Source organism: Lipotes vexillifer, unplaced genomic scaffold (genome assembly GCF_000442215.2).
Source record: "Lipotes vexillifer unplaced genomic scaffold, Lipotes_vexillifer_v1.1 scaffold164, whole genome shotgun sequence".
In the NCBI taxonomy this organism is placed as follows: Eukaryota; Metazoa; Chordata; class Mammalia; order Artiodactyla; family Lipotidae; genus Lipotes; species Lipotes vexillifer.
The window spans coordinates 226330-244259 of NW_006789313.1; the positions used below are offsets into that span (position 1 = coordinate 226330).

The 17930-nt window shown below is 42.8% G+C and overlaps 1 protein-coding gene across 7 annotated transcripts in view; it reads left to right on the top strand.

The window, feature by feature from the left end:
• Positions 1-17930, top strand: part of MEIS2 (Meis homeobox 2) — a 204583-nt gene that overhangs the window by 2399 nt on the left and 184254 nt on the right. For 5 of the 7 annotated variants that reach the window (XM_007462503.1, XM_007462499.1, XM_007462497.1 and 2 more), the window contains exons 2-7: positions 802-1034; positions 2567-2708; positions 3415-3465; positions 4458-4508; positions 5286-5435; positions 15089-15203. In XM_007462503.1, coding sequence (XP_007462565.1) covers positions 829-1034; positions 2567-2708; positions 3415-3465; positions 4458-4508; positions 5286-5435; positions 15089-15203 — 715 coding nt within the window. In that variant the 5' untranslated portion in view covers positions 802-828. Of the gene's footprint in view, positions 1-101; positions 111-801; positions 1035-2566; positions 2709-3414; positions 3466-4457; positions 4509-5285; positions 5436-15088; positions 15204-17930 lie in introns of those variants that run through there. The other 2 variants (XM_007462501.1, XM_007462502.1) reach the window with 1 other exon arrangement.

Below are 17930 nucleotides of genomic sequence, written 5' to 3' on the forward strand. Positions count from 1 at the left end.
GGCCCGCGCTGCCGCAGCCGCTGCGCCGCCGCCTAGACTAGCCTGGGCTGCTTGTTTTGTCTCTGAAATTGACAAGGACGCAGGGAATCCGCTGCTAAATAATGTTTCTGGTAACTTTCACATTATTCCCCCCACCCCACCCCCACCCTCTGCTCCCTGCCCCCGGGGAGGCACTGGCCCCAGCCTTCTCTAGTCCTCGGCGTTCTCGTCCTGATTATTAGCGTTTTTCTTCTCTTTATTTTGTTTCATTTCGCCTTTTGATTTATTGGATCCTCTGGAGGAGGCGAAGGGGGGTTAGGGGTGGGATCCGGGGCTTCCTCCTCACACTAACTCCACTTCTCCCTCGGTTGGCTTGCTACGGTTCTGCTGCCTCCCGCCCGAGCGGGACCTCCCGGCGCCCCCTCAATCCCCGGCCTCACCGCCCCCTCTCCCTACTCTAAACGCTGCTCTCAGTTCATACTTTTTCATCTTTTAAATTTAAAAACACCCCCCTCCCCAACTTTCAACTCCGTTGTTTCGGCTGGTTTGGTTTCTGTGTGTTCAACTCGTGCTCGGTACTTTTCTCCTTTCTGACTTCGTTTTTATTTGTATTTTCCTCCCTCTTTCTCTCCTGCCTCCCCCCCTCCCCGCTGCCCCCTCCTCCTCCTCTCTCTTCTTCCCTTGGCCTTCTCCCTCTCTCTCGCCTCTATTCCTTCCCCACTTCTCTCTCTCTTCTCCCTGCTTCTTTTCCTACCCTCCCTCGGCTCTCCTCACTCTCTCTCACCTCCTGCGCCCCCCCGCCCCTTTGCCGGGTTCTGACAGTACGATGAGCTGCCCCATTACGGCGGGATGGACGGAGTAGGGGTGCCTGCTTCCATGTACGGAGACCCACACGCGCCGCGGCCGATCCCACCGGTTCACCACCTGAACCACGGGCCGCCGCTCCACGCCACGCAGCACTACGGCGCGCACGCCCCGCACCCCAATGTCATGCCGGCCAGCATGGGATCCGCTGTCAACGACGCCTTGAAGCGGGACAAGGACGCGATCTATGGGTAAACCAACCTCCACCCCCTCCTGACCCAGCGTACTGTGTGAGTGCGAGTGCGAGTGCGAGTGTGTGTGTGTGTGTGTGTGTGTGTCTCTGTGGGGGGGCGATGAGGGGGTGGACGACCAAGTGGGGAGTTATTTCTCCTTAGGGTAGGGGGGCGGAAACCGCTGGCCTTAGGAAAGGACAGGGAAGGGGGCCTGCTCTTCTGCCCCTTGCGTGTAAGTCCTGGGGAAGATTTGGCTTCCTCCACCGCCACGGCCCCGTCACTCCGGACCCCAGTGCCGGGAGTGACTGATTCCTCAGAATCTGGCCAGGGCCTTCTCCCCAAGGACGGGATTCCTGGCCAAAGGACGCAGAGCTGGTCCTTCCAGGCCCCCTAACAGAGGCCCCGACGAAGGAGAAAGTTTCCTGCCGATGAGAAGCAACTTTTTTTTCCTTTTCTGTTTCCTACCGAGAGTCTGGGAGTCACTAAATGCAGTTGGAGCTGGGATCAGGGCTGCTTCTGTCGGCCAGGAAGTCCTAATCACCCTCTTCTTAATTCTCTGTAAATAAAGGGGGCAGACCTTGAAGTGCAGCGGGGTGGAAGGGGCTGCTGCTTGCACAGAGCAGCTCTTGGGGGGAGTAAGGGAGATGGCTGGAAATTATTTTAAATTCTGAGAGAACTCCGGGAGGGATGGGGGTGCACGGCCCCAACGTGTATCATTCGGGCCCTCCCAGCTGAGGGTAGGTGGGGAAGGCTGCGGGATGCCGAGGGGAGGGGACAGTGTCGGTAAACAGCAACAGCTCCTGAAGCCGGAGGCCGCAAGCATCCCGAGGTGTAGCTAAACCGCCCGGAGGAACACAAAGGACAGGCGCACACGCACACTTCCAAGTTTTAACACTCGATTTATTTATTTTCGCCAGCTGGAGAAATGTGGTCTTTGAAAGGAAGCTCTCGGCGTGTACCATTCCTATTATTTTGGTCCCCTCACCCGGGCTTTACTAGAAGTGGAGCAAACAAGTTTATAAGGCAAGGGGGTGGAGAGGTTAGACTGAGGAAAATATCAGTTCGGGGGGGTGTGTAGGTGAGCCTTGGGCCTCCTCTGAAATGCCCATTAAAATGCGGAGTTAAAGCAATTTTGGATTTCACGGAGTGTTCCTCTCTTGGGAGGTCAGGGCTGGGTCTCAGGGTTTGGTTGGGCGGCCTCTGTCGTGCGGGGAGTGGGTCTGGATCAACACCGGGCTCCGGACTGCCTGAGCCTATTGGTTGTTTCATTACGTTCGAACCGAGGCTCTTTTTACTTGGCGGGCTAACTGGCCAGGGGCTTCTCCGACCAGATCTGAGGGAGTCCTGAGCTGAGGGAAAGGGCCAGGCCGTTTTTCCTTTCTGTTTCTGGCCCAGGCTCGGCTGGCTGAGGAAGGGTTGTAAAGTATGATGCGTGCCTGTGGTAGAAAGGAAGGAATCCGAACCCTCCAAACTTGTTGATTACAGTTCTTGCTCCTTCCCCTCTGCACCCCGTCTCCGTGTGTGTGTCTCTGCGTGGCGCTGCCCGTTAGGCACCCGTTGTTTCCTCTGTTAGCTCTGGTCTTTGAGAAGTGCGAGCTGGCGACCTGCACTCCCCGGGAACCCGGAGTGGCCGGCGGAGACGTCTGTTCCTCCGACTCCTTCAACGAGGACATCGCGGTCTTCGCCAAGCAGGTCCAACCTTCCTGACCCACTCACCCTCCTGCAGCCCCTCACTCCCCCTCCCCTTTCCTCAGAGCTTTACTTGAAAGAGAAGGAAGAGGCAGGGACACCCGATCTGTTCCTCCGGCCCCAGTCCTCGCTCCCCATCCTTGAGCCTGGAGGCAAATTGGAAGAAGAGATAAATATGGGTGTTTGTTTTTCCCCCCAGCCAGGAATACAGGGGCTCGACCCTCGAATTAAAGTTGACCTGCTCCTAATCTGGGGCTTGGCCTTTTCCCCCGCCTGCAGCTACTTGAACAAGAATTGGGGATAGGGGCTTTGAGGGCCCCGAGAGTGCCCGGGAGGGAAGGAAGCTGGGCGCCTTTCGGGGCTGTCGGCGCCGGCGCGGAGGTGAAGGAGGCTGCGAACCACAGCCCCACGGATGGCAGGATAAGGGGATACTTGGACCCAGAGAACGGCCCTGAGTTCTCGGCTACAGCTCAGAGGTTCCAGGTACCTCTAAATGGGGCCAGAACTAGGAGGCCCTGATTCTTTTTCAGCCGACCCCATTGACTGAAGGCACTAGTTTGTTTCATGTATTTTACCAAAGCCCCTCTCCTCGTCTCCGCCACTGCCCCTCCACCATCCCCACTCACACACCACGGTTTAGTCGGTGACAGGGTTTCTCTTCTTTTAAATGGAGTGGTAATTCATGCTGGCTTTTCCCTGCTTCCTATAGGTTCGCGCCGAAAAGCCACTTTTTTCCTCAAATCCAGAGCTGGACAATTTGGTAAGGCTCACTGTTTCTTGCCTTTCCCCAGCCTGGGCCCCTTTCCTTGCCCAGAAGCACACGCTTTTCCCCGGAGCTTCGGGGAGTTCGGGCAGAGCCCTCTTTTGAAGCTCCAGAGCTACGGGGAGGAAGGGAAGAGCTTAGAGCCCCTGCCGGGGAGCTGGGAGTGAGGGGCGGGTTGGACGTCAGGGCGAGCAGAGCCCAGGGAGGCAGCGAGCGGGGACGCGGCGCCGAGAGCGAGAGCAGGGGATGCGCCCCAGGTCTCGGCCCCGGGAGTGAGGCGGCGAGAAGTGAGTGATTTCCTCTGTTTGCCGGGGCAGGCGGCCGAGCCCCGGGCAGCTAACCCGAAGGAAGTCACCGCCGGCGCGGCGGAGGGCGGGCCGCGGAGGTGGGCGGGGGGGTGAGGGGCAGGCCAGCGCAGGCCACTTTTAGGTGCGATTCTTTTGCTAATTTGCACGATTTCAATATTAAAAGTACTTAAATCCGCTTTCAAAGGCCCTGCCTCACCATTCTTCTTGAGTATTTCCTTCTTCAGTAAGGACGGATTTCGCAGGGTGTGCTGTTCTAAAAAGCTTTCTCTCTCCAAAGAAGCGACATTTTTCTTCCTTCCTTCCTTCCTTCCTTCCTTTCTTTCTTCTTTTTTTTTTTTTTATTTTGGCCTGAGGTCGAGAGAGTCGACGTTAAAGAGGACTGAGGCGGAGAAAGAAGGCCTATCCCTAGGAAAGCAGTGCTTGTAAATAGCTCAGTAAACGTGAGGGGTAAAGATATTAAATCCTTCGGCATAGGTTGAGTCAGATTCCTACCCCGTAGCCAATGAGGCAGAGATGATCAGTAATCACTTGGTTTTTCTGACGATTTCTTGATGTGTGGGCTTTGCCTGGCCACTTGCCTGTGTCTTCTCCCAGCCCCATTCCCTCACCATCCCCCACTAGAAACCTCCGAGTCACAGGCGTCACAGAGCCTTAACTCCGCACTCTAAACTTTTCTTCCAGATGATACAAGCAATACAAGTACTAAGGTTTCATCTTTTGGAGTTAGAAAAGGTAAGCAGGAAATGACACTCCCCACTTTGATTTGGTCACTTCCCTCTCCTGGTTGAGTTGGGATGTTTTTAAGAAACCTCCTGTCTGAGGGATTGAGAACCTGGAGAGATTCTGAGCAACTTGTTACCATGTACTTCCTTCACATTGCTCCTCGACCCAGGGCCTCAGAGGATGGGTGAATTAGGACAGCCCTGTCTTTTAAAGTAGCCGCCTCCCGCCTTTTCCCCAGGCGTTCAGGATTATTTTGAAATGCAGCAAACCATTTGTGTTACTGGACATTCAGCCTGCTTGCGTCTCTATTAGGCTCAGAGCGTGCATTAGGTGCTGGTAGAGGGAATCATCCTCGCTGGGTTGCCTTTACATTGCTCTGCAGCTCAATCACTTTCCCCTGGAAACATACAAAATTCCTAGCTTATTGAATCGCAAATGCTAATGTTGTTCCCAGTTCCAGCGTTCTAATGTTTTGATGTTATCATCAAATCGGATTTTCCCAGTCTGAACCCAGTTATTTCCAGTCCTGTTTCTGCTCCCTTCATTGTAACTTGTTGCTCAGGGAAGTCTCTGGAGAATAATATCTGCTACAACAATTGCTCTATTGTTTCCTCGCCTTCAACTATTACACCCATTAATTAGAGTTAGTTTGGAAGACATAGCACTGTTGCTCCTTCCAAAGGTAACCTTGCAACCTGATATTTTTTTCCCTTTAAAAATGAAACAAAACCATGACAACAACAACAACAATACAAGCTGAACCCTCCACCTTGACCCTCCTTCTAGGTCCACGAACTGTGTGATAACTTCTGCCACCGGTACATTAGCTGTTTGAAGGGGAAAATGCCCATAGACCTCGTCATTGATGAAAGAGATGGCAGCTCCAAGTCAGATCACGAAGAACTTTCAGGCTCCTCCACAAATCTCGCTGACCATGTAAGTCTTTGAGCCTTTGGCATTCTTTTAAGACCACTGGGCGAAGCATTTTTGAAAAATTTGTTGTAACCTCTAGCTCCACTGACTGAGCTTTCTTTTTAAATAATCTGGTCTCTCTGGGGGTCTTTTTCTCCCTTTCTCACTGCTTCTGCCATACCTTTCATCTCCATTTCCCCTTTCTTGGACCCCCTCCTTATTTATGTTGAGAACCAAAAAACCCAGCGAGTCGATAGAGTGATTTGTGCTCTTAACGTGTAAAGTTTCCTGGATTTGGTGACCCGAGTGTTAGCAAATTGTCTGTTTGATATGGTGACCACTGCCTTTTCTGCTTTCTCGACTCTGTAATCATTGCAGCAGGGAGAAAGAGGCAAGAAAGCTAGCTGGACAGGATGGGGGAGAGAGAGGACTGAAGGAAAAGAGAATTGGGGAGCGAGGGCTGATTTCTCAGACTCTTGCAGAGATGACAATTCTGAGAATTACTGGCAATCTTGCATTGCATTCGAAATAAAAGGAGTGAACACATTATAGTTTTCTGAGCTTTTGCCGTATAGAAACTTACTGTCGGTATGTGGACTTATTGCCAAGTGCATGAGGCATCTTCATAATAAAAGGCAGTAACCTTGATAAAACAAATATTAACAATGTATTATAGAAAGCTGAAGGGAATTCTGATTGAGTAACCATAGGTTAGTGGTTGAATTTTAACACAAACAGTTGGTGAATGAGGACGGAGAGTAGAGTAAGGAGGGACTGTGTGTGTCAGCCCAGGAACGGAGATTTCTTTCTATTCTCTCTGTTTTTAATCCTATTTTGGAACCGATCTAGTGAGTCTGATGCAAAAAAAAAAAAAAAGCATATGTAGTGAGACTGAAAATTTGAAAAAGAAGCAAAGAGAAGAAAGATTGCAGCTGGTAGGAAAGGCAGGAGTGGCGAGGTTAAAGAGTGGGTGTGAACAGCAGTTTATTTATAGGAACCCAAGCCTGGGGGTGGGGGAGACGGTGTCTATAGATTATAGTCGATTGAACTCACAACCTAAATGATATAGGCTATAGTCTACTAACTTGGTGCCTGAAATATTAATTTAACACTCCGTGGAGTTAAATGGGCATCGAGGCTTGAAGGCAGTTTGTATCACCACCATCACCCCCCAGTCCTGGGTGTTATGAGGAAAGAGTTGAGATGCCTTGAGAATAAGTTTCTCCCCCGCCTTCCCCAAAGGTTTTGAAAATGTACAGTCACAGATTTTAATTATTAGCCTTTGTGCTGTATGGAAAACCATACAGCCTAAGGACAAAAGTTAGAAAGAAAGAAAGGAAGAAAGGAGAAAAGAAAGAAAGAAGAAAAGAAAACCTCAGTCCTGAAGTCCAGTTCTGAGAGAATAAATACTGTGACGTTGAAAGCTCCCATGTCTACCTTTCCTCTGTCTTTTCCCGTCATGACGGAGGAAACGTTGGGGAGCTCTTTTGTATATTGAGTGTGTTCTCTGAAATCAAACGGGTGCAACAAGCAGCTATGGAAAGTTTATTTGCTGATATGTGGCTATATGATGTGTGGTTGTGGTCTGCAAGGCATGACACTCTGTTCAAAGTATTTGTTGTTGTTGTCATTTACTTGTTTATTTTCATTGCTTCCTGTTTCTATATTCATATGCATTTTCCACTGTTGGGGGGAATGGGAAGAAATCTAGTTACATGGTTTTGTAGGATGAGAAGTTCACAGTTGTCTGCAGCCAAAAGCTTTTCTTGTGCCATTTCTAGGGGTCTTGACTACTTGGTTTTCTAAAACAGTTTCTTGGCAATTGTTTTTTCAAGTGGATGTATGGAACTAGAGCATGCTGATGTTTACGTAGAAGAGATAAGGTAAACTAGGCTGTTTATAGTATTGGCTGATAGACAATGCCAATTTATGGAACTATTGTAATATTAAATTACACTCAAGAAAGAAGTTGTACCTAGGAACAGAGTGCTTTAATAATGTAACAATCATCATCTTTGAATAAAAGGATCAACTGGAACATTTGTTGCTTCTCTTTGAAGCCCTCAATCAAGTAAATATGACAACTGATTTATTTTGAACCCATGAGGTCTTGCCACCTCATTGGGCGTCATAATTTAAAACCTTTTATTTCCTAGAGTCTGAAGTGTAACATTTTTACTTTAGCCCCCTGCTATTTGTTGTGAAAGGAAGCAATAATTTGTTCCACCAGCAAACCGAGTGGGAAATGGCGAAGTTCGCCCTGGACTTGAATTTTATGCAGGAGGTGAGAGGAAATCTTGGAGAGTTTTTACCATTTTTGGTATTTCTGTACCATAGGTATATGGAATGTATTCATTCCCAAGCCTCTGCCCCTACAAAGTGTATCCTCTCATGCTTCAGCCTCTCCTGCAAGCTTGCCCTCTTCCTTCAACCCCTCAGCCACACAAAAAGTGAAAATACCTCAGACCCACTACCTGAAAAGTGGTAGAGTGGGACATTTTCAGCATGTAAATGTAGATCCAATTTGAATCTCCAGGTTTACTTTTTCATTTGCTTTGATATGCATATTTAATACATTGCCCCAGGCTGGATCTCATTTGGTGCACTCTAGTGCAGGGGTGATGATGAGCCACTTCAGAAGGACCAAGACAGCGTGTTGTTTTCTCTGTTTTATCTGTTGGCCCACTATTCTGATCTACTGGCTTCCTCATGGTTTTATTTGCACATGAAATGCTGAGAGCATTTCAATTTATTGGCTATGAATAATGACAGCTAAAAAGAAGTGTAGTTTAATTTGTTGTGTGCCAAGGTTTCTCTTCTGGAGGTGACAGTTTCTGACAGCTGTTTGACACCCCCAAAACACATACACCTCTATCCTTATTAAATGGTATCAAGCTACTTTGTGTGAGAGTGTGTGTGTGTGTGTGTGTGTGTGTGTGTGTGTGTGTGTTTAAGGAAGGAGCGGGCAGGGAGAGAGAGAGTGAAAGAGAGAAAAGAAAGAACAAGTGTGTGATTCTGCGTAGTAGAAAGCAGAGAGAGAAGCGTCAGGAGCAAAATATTAGGTACCAAAAGAGCTTTTGATTTTTTAATTAAAATTTTTAAAAATAGAAATATGTAAAAGTAATTGATATAAATATCTTGAAAGCAAGTATTTTTGGCTGACTTTTAAGAATGAGTTTTACATACTATTGCTTAGTAAATGAGGCTGTTGTCATGCTGATTTCACATTCCATAATTTTATATAAATAATCTGATGTAACATAGATGCATTAAAAGAAGACAGCGCTAATGTCTTACCTTCCATACGTTAAATTCAGTGAAGATACTGAATTTGTTCATTTCTTATTGACACCTACATGATGGGCATACTGATAAAAGGAAGTTTGGAATTAAATAGAAAATAAAATTTGCAACATTGGCTACTATTTTGTCATGTTTAGTAGATTCATAGTGAATGCTTGCTAATATTTTTAATATTATAAAGTCTTTTATCTTATACTCTTACTATAACATAGAGTAATTTTTATAGGTAGGAAACAGCTATTACAGTATTCTTTGGGATATTAGGGAGAAAAAATATGATGGTGAAAGGAAGTAGAACTCTATTTTCCAGCTGCAGTTCATGTTAGGTTTCCCAGACGTTCAAATTTATTATGTTTAAAATAAACATGTCAAGTAACCAATTCTTGAAAAAAAGTTTCAACTTGAAAACTGTTGTGGCATGATCATGCTTTTCCTAGTCTGTACTATTTCTGAATAATAGGTGATATCCACATTTTCTACTTTACGTAATTTTAGATCAGGTCTTTAGCTCTAGTGCAGACAAGTGATGTATTTTATTTGTCTGCACTGTAATATCTTTATACATATAAAGATATTACATATCTTTAGATCATGTTTAGATAAATGAACTATATTTGTTTTTCAAATACGTTCTCTGACCTAAGCTCCATTCACCTGAAGTGCATACAGTAATATTGTTATTCCTAATTAATGTGCAGAAGGAACTACATTTTATTTATTTATTTATTTTGGATGAATTAAGTATAGGGAAGAAAATACAATTGTATCTACTAACAGTTAATGGCAGGTGCCTGAAAATTGAGTGGCTCTGATAACCTGACTAATAAAAGAAAAATTATTTTAATTTCTACGTTGAAAGCTGTATGTTAAATGAAAATATTCTCTTGTTTTCTTTTGCATCTCTGAATATGTCAAATTTATTTGTCTGTACAGTTTTAAAAAATGGGTTAAGTCAAAGGGAAGAATCCCTAGAACCTTACTTCTGACAAAATTCAGGCAAGTGTCTGAAAAATCAGCCGGGAGTGGGCAGTGAGGAGAGAGATAGGTTTAAGTGATTGGTCTACAGAATATCAAGGGGTAATATTGGAATTTGACTAACATTAATAATATGAATGATTTATTTTATCAGATAGTTTCTTATGTTCTAGTGTAAGATCAGACCTCACGGTGTGTTATCCAAGGTCTCGGGGGACCTGTTCCGGGAAAGTTCTACCTCTGAGTTCTGTCTACCAACTCAAGGAGACCTGGCTGGGGGCATGGCCTTTCTGTTGCTGTTGTGTAGTTTCTGGTGGTTGATGGCTTTTCTGTCAATTTCCCATCAAGAATAATTTTGTTATTGAAATCATGTAGGTTGTGCAGTTGGAGTCTGCTTTCAGAGAAACTGTGATGAGATGAAATTAAACAAAGGTGCAGTTGACAACCACAGACATTCACTATCAGATTAAAACTTTGATATATTAAAAATTCATTTTCCCATTTTTTTTAAGGCTAAACATCCTATACAGTATCCCAACACAATTCAAAATTATAGGAGACATTTTATAACATGATAACACACCAACAATAAATTTCTGTCTTCTCTAAAAGTTGCTCCATTAGATGGAGGAGGAATCATTTGCAAAGAGTACCTGCCACTTTCGAGAGAGTTGCCCACATATTAATTCCCAAAGTCTAAAAGAGGGTGGAAGCGGGGAGATGAGGGAAAGACCCTGGCTCTATTTACATTTTTAAAGAGTGAGTCCATGTTCTGAAAGTACACACAGTTCTCCTGAGTTCTTATGTCAACTTTAGAATAACAAAGTTGAAATTCCACCATTTTTTTCAAACTGTACAATTAACGTTTTTAACTTTTGTAGGCTTGACTACCTCATGATAGGAGTCTTTCTCTTCTTTTTAAAAATAATTTTTGCACAATGTTAATTAGGAGTAAAACATCTTAAAGTCATAGGAAATCTGTAAGTTACATGAATTATGTGTACTGATACAAGCATATCTTGCATTTATTGTGTGAATATCTCGAGTCAAACTAGTTTTGCATGCTCCATTTGCTCATTAAAATATGTTTATATATGTTTATTCTTACTTTCTACCTACAAGTACATATTCTGAATTACTTTACAGTATTTTCCAAGTTCGTAGGTTTTTTTTGGCTTGGTGTTATATATCGTGTTTTAGTTGTGTAGGTTCCAGAAAATCAAATGCTTTAAGTATTTTTTAATAATAGAAATAAGAAGTGGAAGTGACCTTAGGGATTATTTTGTCTGACTTCTTAATTTTAAAGAGAGAAAGGAAACAAGTCCCAGGGAAATGAAGTTCATCACCTGAGGTCACATGACAGTTGGAGGTGGCACCCTTGAGTCTTAATTCCAATTTAAGGCTCTTTCTCCTATACCACATCCATTGCATCACCTTTTCATTTGGGGTCTAAGACGAGTTTCAGATTATTTCAGGTAAACTTGTGTGTAGTGTAGCTTCTTTTTTTACTCCTAGAAGCTTAATACATTTTACTTTCCCATTCGGTTTTGTATTTATTTAGAAATGCTTACACATTTCACTCCATTGTCTTTTTGTAATGGAAGAACCATGAGCTGTGTGGAATCATTTCAACGGTCCCGCCAATTCAATGGGACTTGTTAAGTATTGTCCTATAGGCAGTCCCCCCACCCCCCGAAATGCCATAATGGTGTAAAATGTTATAATTTCCACCATATCTGCAACCTCAACAAAAGAGGCACGTGGAGGATTTGCTTTCTATGCCCAGAGACACCTATCCTCTCTATGCTCTTTCCTAGATTTAGCAAAATTCAATGATGGTGCTAAATCAATTTTTTTTAACTTTCAAGGGAGAAAACACTGGCAGAATTGTGTTTTCTAGGGAAAGCGGTGTGTAAATGAGAAACAGAGGAGAGCAGCAGAGTGATCTCCTGTGGCCCCGCTACTACAAGCTCTCCCCATCTTGTCTCCTGCTTTTATATTAATTACAACTTGCATTATCAGCTGTGAGTCTGTAACCCAGCAAATAGAAAATACTGCCCCTGGAGACCTAGCTTCTTGTATCTATTTTCCATCTTCTTCTATTGTGCTCCACTCAGTATTCACTGCTTTCCTCCTGCTAACACCGCTCTTTAACGCAATTACGTAAGAGCAAGGACAGTACCATATTTGACTCCTAATTATTAAAGCCTCTGGGAATAGAAGCATGTTTCCTTCTTGCCCTCGGATGTCTTCATGGTACTTTTGGCTGAAGAACAGGACATATATTGTGGAATGCATCTACCTGACTATTCACCCACACACGTGCCCACAGAAAGCATTTCTCTTTATTTTTCTACGTACGTCATGTGTTTTACATGCTTTCATATGCCACTTTGGTTTCAAGATTCACTAAACTTCTGCATATAATTTGGCAGAAAGCCAGGCAGTTATTCTTGAAAGATGTAAACTTGGAAACTATCTAGGGAGGCAGAAGAAAGGAGTTGTGATACAAACAAATATTTCAGTCTGAGAACAAACCAGTGTTATGGGTGAAGGACTATATCATATCTATCCATGTTGCTTCTAAAGTTTTTTTATGGAGGAGGTAGCAGTTTTTTATTGGCCAGATTACCAATATGTGTCTTTGATCAAGTCACCAGGGTGTAGCTGAATACAGAAAACTTTGGGGTAATTTCTTCAACCTTGAAACCTCAGAGGCATTCAGCTGTTTTTCCTACTTTCAAGTTAGATGAATATCCTGGTACTAGCTTGTGTCAGTCTCTTAACCTAGATCATAAACCTTGAGACACTCTATGGAAATAAACATCTTGTGACACTTTTGTAGGACAGCATCTTTGAGGATGTGAGGGAGATAAGGCGGAAGAGACGGGGGCATAGTGGGTTAGATAGTGAACTTGAGCAAATTTCAGGACTGGGCTGAAAACCCAAGACCCAACTCGTTTGGAGGAACCGGCTGCTCTAAAAGTAATATTTGCTTACGTGGCCTATTTTTCACCCCTTTGGTTTAGAGACCACCTCCTCCAGAAAACCAGGGAAGGAAATCAACTGAATTATAAACTAGTGAGGCCTGACTTTAAAACTCAGTACAGGTTTGACTGATGGGGACAGACCAGTGCTTTCCATTGCAGGAAGTCCTTCTGAGTGATCCCTTAAAATCATTCTAGCACCCAAACAGAAAAACTCGCTGGACCTTCATTTGAACGATTATATAATAGCTATTAGATGACATTTGCCTTAAAACATAGTTGAGGTGTTAGTGGTTAATTATTGTAATTTTCATGAGGGGTAAGGAGCTTTTATAGCAGCCAGCTTAATAAAAAGCCTGCAGTGCATAAAATTTATATCACTTGCTATGTACACTGAAAAATTTAGCTTAGGTGACTGTGTTGCAGTAATTGCATTTTCTAAAAGAAGGTTCTAGCCAGTGTTGTTGCAGGACTAAACTCACACCATGCTATTCTTTGTTTGTTTGTTTCTTTCTTCCTTCCTTTCTTTCCTTCTTTCTTTCTTTCTTTCCTTCTTTCTTTCTTTCTTTCTTTTCTTCTAGCTCTTTATCTGATTACCATTGGCAAACAGCTGACGCGAAGAGGTTGCAAATCTTGAAGAGTCCCCGTATTCTGTTTGCTTTTAGCTTGAAACTATTGGAGGGGTTTCTAATTTAGATAAAAAGAGACATCACAGGCACAACTTTGTCTTCATACAGGCAGCAGAGAACCTTGGTTTTCATTTTATTCTGCTCGACTTTGTTTCCTAATCTACTTTCGAAAGCGTATCTTTACTTTAGAGATCTATACCTGTGCCATATTCATAGTCACAAAATTTCTGCTTAAGGTTTTCCCTCTGAATCAATGGCTTGCATGATAGCAGTGTCAGCAGCATTATTTGATAGAGGTGTCATTAATCTCTAGAGCTTTGGGTCATTTCACCATCTATCAAAAATGCTAAATATTAATTTACAGTGGTTTGTAGCAGATCTGTAGAGGCAAACATGTTTTTTGTTGTTCTTCTTGCAAATGAAACTCGCTCCCTATTTTGTCTCACCTTGGTTTCTTGATTTCATTTTGGTGAAGTTTTATGTTCTATTTGTACATTATAGGGTTGAGGTTGAGAAAAATGATAGACTGATTTTTTTCTGGATCAACTATATATAATGACAACACGGCAAGGTTGTTTTCAGATGGTCAAGATGTTAACATGTTGCCTACAGGCATGTGAGTCTGAGTCCTTAGTCACCAATTCTTGTAAGAAGAAATAGTATACTTTGAGAGATTGATGGGGCTTTTTAGATTATTTTGCCCCCAAAGTATTGCCCCGCACCCCGGAACAAATTTGCTTGCTAGTAGCTCCGTGTGCTTAGTTAAAGTCATTGCATACAGGTGACAAGTGTACAGCTCTGTCCTTAAGGCTGGTCTGTTTCATGTGCTGTTCCTACTCTCCATTTCTGCCAGAGGAAATTCCATCTCTTGCCTCCCTTCATGTGGTGCTGATAAAGTCCTTCCTGTACATTAGAATTCCTGTTTTCCTTTAAGCAACAGCAGGGTATTGGGAATGATCAGGAAAGGGGAGGAGGAACAGGAGAAGAATACACTCAGCAAAGTAGCGTGAGCTATAACTCTCGGCTTACCTTACGTGTCCCTTAAAACAAGCAGTTCTTCCAGGAAAAAGCACTGCTCTGTGACTTTAAGCCTTCCATGCAGCTCAAAAGGAAGTCTTATCCATCTTATTAGATGGGTTACAGTTCATAGTTGTTTCATTTTCTGATTGTTGTTTGTGCAAATTAAAGCAGAAGGTATTGATGCAGTGATTAATATTATTGTCTCTGTTGGTTGTATAATAAGTGGACGATAATTTTGAGCGTCAGTAGGGCAGTGTATTTGATGTGAAGGGCTGTCCCACACATTCTACAGTCTGTGAATTTTTTAAGGGAGTCATAGAGTTTTGTAGATGTTAATGTTCTGAAGTATTTGGTATCCAAGAGCACTGGGACCTATTTCTTGGGAGAGTGTGCCCTAATGAAGATAACAGGCTTTTAGATTTTTAAGGAGGTTTTCTTTTCCTAACTTTAAAAATTCACTTTATTGAGGTATAATTTGTACATAATAAAATGCATCTGTTTTATAAGCATCTATTTCAGTTGGTTTTAGCAAATGTGTACACTGATGTAGCCGTCACTTCATCATGATTTTAGAGCATCTTTCCTTTCTTTTGGTACCTATTGCTGAAAAGACAACATACTGTAACATGGCATCTATATGTGCCTAATTCCCCAAATACTAATATGTACGTATTTTTTGTCTCTCTCTGCACCTTTCCTCTTGATTCCTCATTTATGGCTGAAATGGTAACTGTGGGAAAATTCCTTGGCCTCCTGACATCAGAATCCTGCATCTTGGCGAGACCACGATGATGCAACTTCCACCCACTCAGCAGGCACCCCAGGGCCCTCCAGTGGGGGCCATGCATCCCAGAGTGGAGACAACAGCAGTGAGCAAGGTAAAAGGTCAAGCATTCTCCCTGTGCAAAGTGGGCATGACTAAAATAACTTTAGTATTTTATGATATTGGTACATCTGCCTCCCTGTAAACAGGAGAGTGGCAGGTTAGGGAGTGTAATCAGCTGCTATTTAGGGAGACAGTAGTTCCTTTCCTTAACTTACATCACTTATAAAAAAAAAAGGCCAAAGTGAGATGTCTAATCTTTAAGCAGGCATTACAATAACAATCGATTAGTTCTGCCAATTCTTTTACAAATTTGGTTATCTGCACTTTACTCCTGTGTGTAAGTAAATAGAATGACAGATCTGCTTTGCTGCTATGATGCAGTAGTTTGAATTATACTATAAATGGGATATTTTATTTGTAACATCAACTATAAGGGTTTTCTATAATCAGGCAATGTTGCCTCTAAAGCACACATGATGCAAAAATCTGTTCTTTTTAGCTCCAAAGTACTGTGTGAATTTTATGTGGAATCGTATTTTGGGAAGGTGGATTTTGAAATTCTTAGATTATTTGTCCCCATTTCCATTCAGCTGACATGGTGGCTTTTGTCACAAATCCTAAAAATTAGAATAATCAGAAGGCAAGGGGGACGTCAACTACAGGTGACAAGGAAGCCTAGAGTAATTTAGAATAAATTTTACCATTTAAGACTCACCTATCACACAGAGAGCAATTATATATTGGTAGGGATGACTCTTCTGTGGCTAAGATAATAATTTAAAAGAAGATGCATTATTGAATGTGGGCCAGGAAAGTGTATAGATTTTACTTTTTAATATTTTACATTAGATGGTGTCTGATCTCCTAGGTCTATTTCATCTCTATTATGACTGTGTTTATGGCCACAATATTTAAGCGTTAGACTGTCTTCCAAGTGGAGGACAGTTTAACAGCTTGAGCTGTAGTCATATATGCCATTTAGAAAAGGGTGGTTGATGTAGGGCGAGTGCCTTTACTCCTCCAAGTTCCTGGCCATGGATTTTGGATTCCTAGTATTCTAGAAGAGTCTAGAAAAGTGTCCCTTCTAGGATGCCATTAACTTATGAATGGGTCCAACTTAGAATCTAGGTTTAAGCAAGTTGCAACTAACACAGAAATGAATACTATCAGATGGTAAATTGTGGAAAAACTTGTGAACTGTATCTGTTTAGGCTTTTCTATACCGTTCTTATTAGACCACTTAGACTGTATGTAAGAAAACTGAACTATAAGGCATTCTGAAGATGAAATGTATATACTACATTCAGTAGATCTGCAACACAGTGGCTTCACTGTGTTTCCATGTCATGGTGAAGGACTTCTTGGTGTGGTTAAATCTGAAAAGCTTTCTAAGACTCCGCCCTTTCCCTCCACCCCAAATTACTGTGCCACAAAGGAGGGAATGTATTTATTAATAAAAGCAAATTACCCTAAACATGGTATGAGAGAGGGGGAAAGGAGAAGCAGACTTAATGGTCTAATGAGGCTATCTTCCAAAGACTGTTGTGTGTGAGGCTCGCTTTGACCTTTCACTTTGCTCAGGAGCCTGGCGCTTCATTTTTCACATTCTTGCAATTACGTTAACGCTTCAAGCATTTCTGACTCAAAGTCAGCTAGCAACACCAGGCATAACTCGACACTGTGAGTTTTTCTCCTCTCTGTAGATTCATTAACAGGTCACCAAGGTCCCAACTGAAATTTAAAACTGACTGGTTCAGTTGGCTTGGTTGAGTTATGGCCAGCAAGGTAGCAGGAGAGGACCTGAGAGAAGGGAAGGCAGAGAAGGGCGACCCTGAGGTTTGGAGCGCAGGACAGCTGCGGCCACAGCCAGGGCATAGAGTTTTATCATTTTGGTTAGTTTTGCTGGCTTATTATTTTTGCTTTTGTTTTTGGTCGGGAAAGAGAAAAACTCTGAGACCAATACATAATGCACAAACCTCTGTGTTGTGGGTAGCTGCACCCACTGATGCCATGTTGAAGGATTTGATCTCTGTAGGATTTTGTTCCTTTAATCATATCTCCATGGGATTAAAGAATGGACATGGTAGCTTATGTATTTTGAGTACGAGGAAGTCAGTCATTCTACTGTATTAAAGTGTGAGGGACAAACAAAGTTATGATTCCTAGAAAATGGAGACTCTTGGCACGGAGAATTTCCTACCTGGCTGACCACATCAGTGACTCCAAAACACATGTTGAAGGGTATTCTATATATGTTTTCAAGGTATTTTGTCCCACCAAATTGTCCAGAGTAGCTTTCTGTGGGAAAGATTAATTATCTGCTTCAGGGCAAAGTCAACAGAGATATTGACTGAAATCACATATGCTTATCCTAGGTTAAATCTTAGGGTCGATGTATAATGGAAAACCTACGAAGGAAATTTATGTTCTTCGTATTAAACATATTAAAGTGTTTCATTGGAAACCAAGCATTTTAGTTTAGAAAAGAGTTTTCTTGCTTATTCAGAATTTATTAGCACAACAGGCATATGGAAAACTGTAAAATGATTCAGTTTCAAAACAAATTATGATAAACAGAAAAAATAGGGATGAATTGTACTAAAGACAATGTTTTCATACACATTTTAAATTAAACTTTAATAGCCATATGCTGTAAAACAATATATGCATTTATGTTGCTTTGTAATTTGGGGAATATTTCTACTAAAATGAGTCATACACATCTTTACTTTGGAACTTAAAAATATCTCATTATTTTATGACTTGATAGGGAAATACC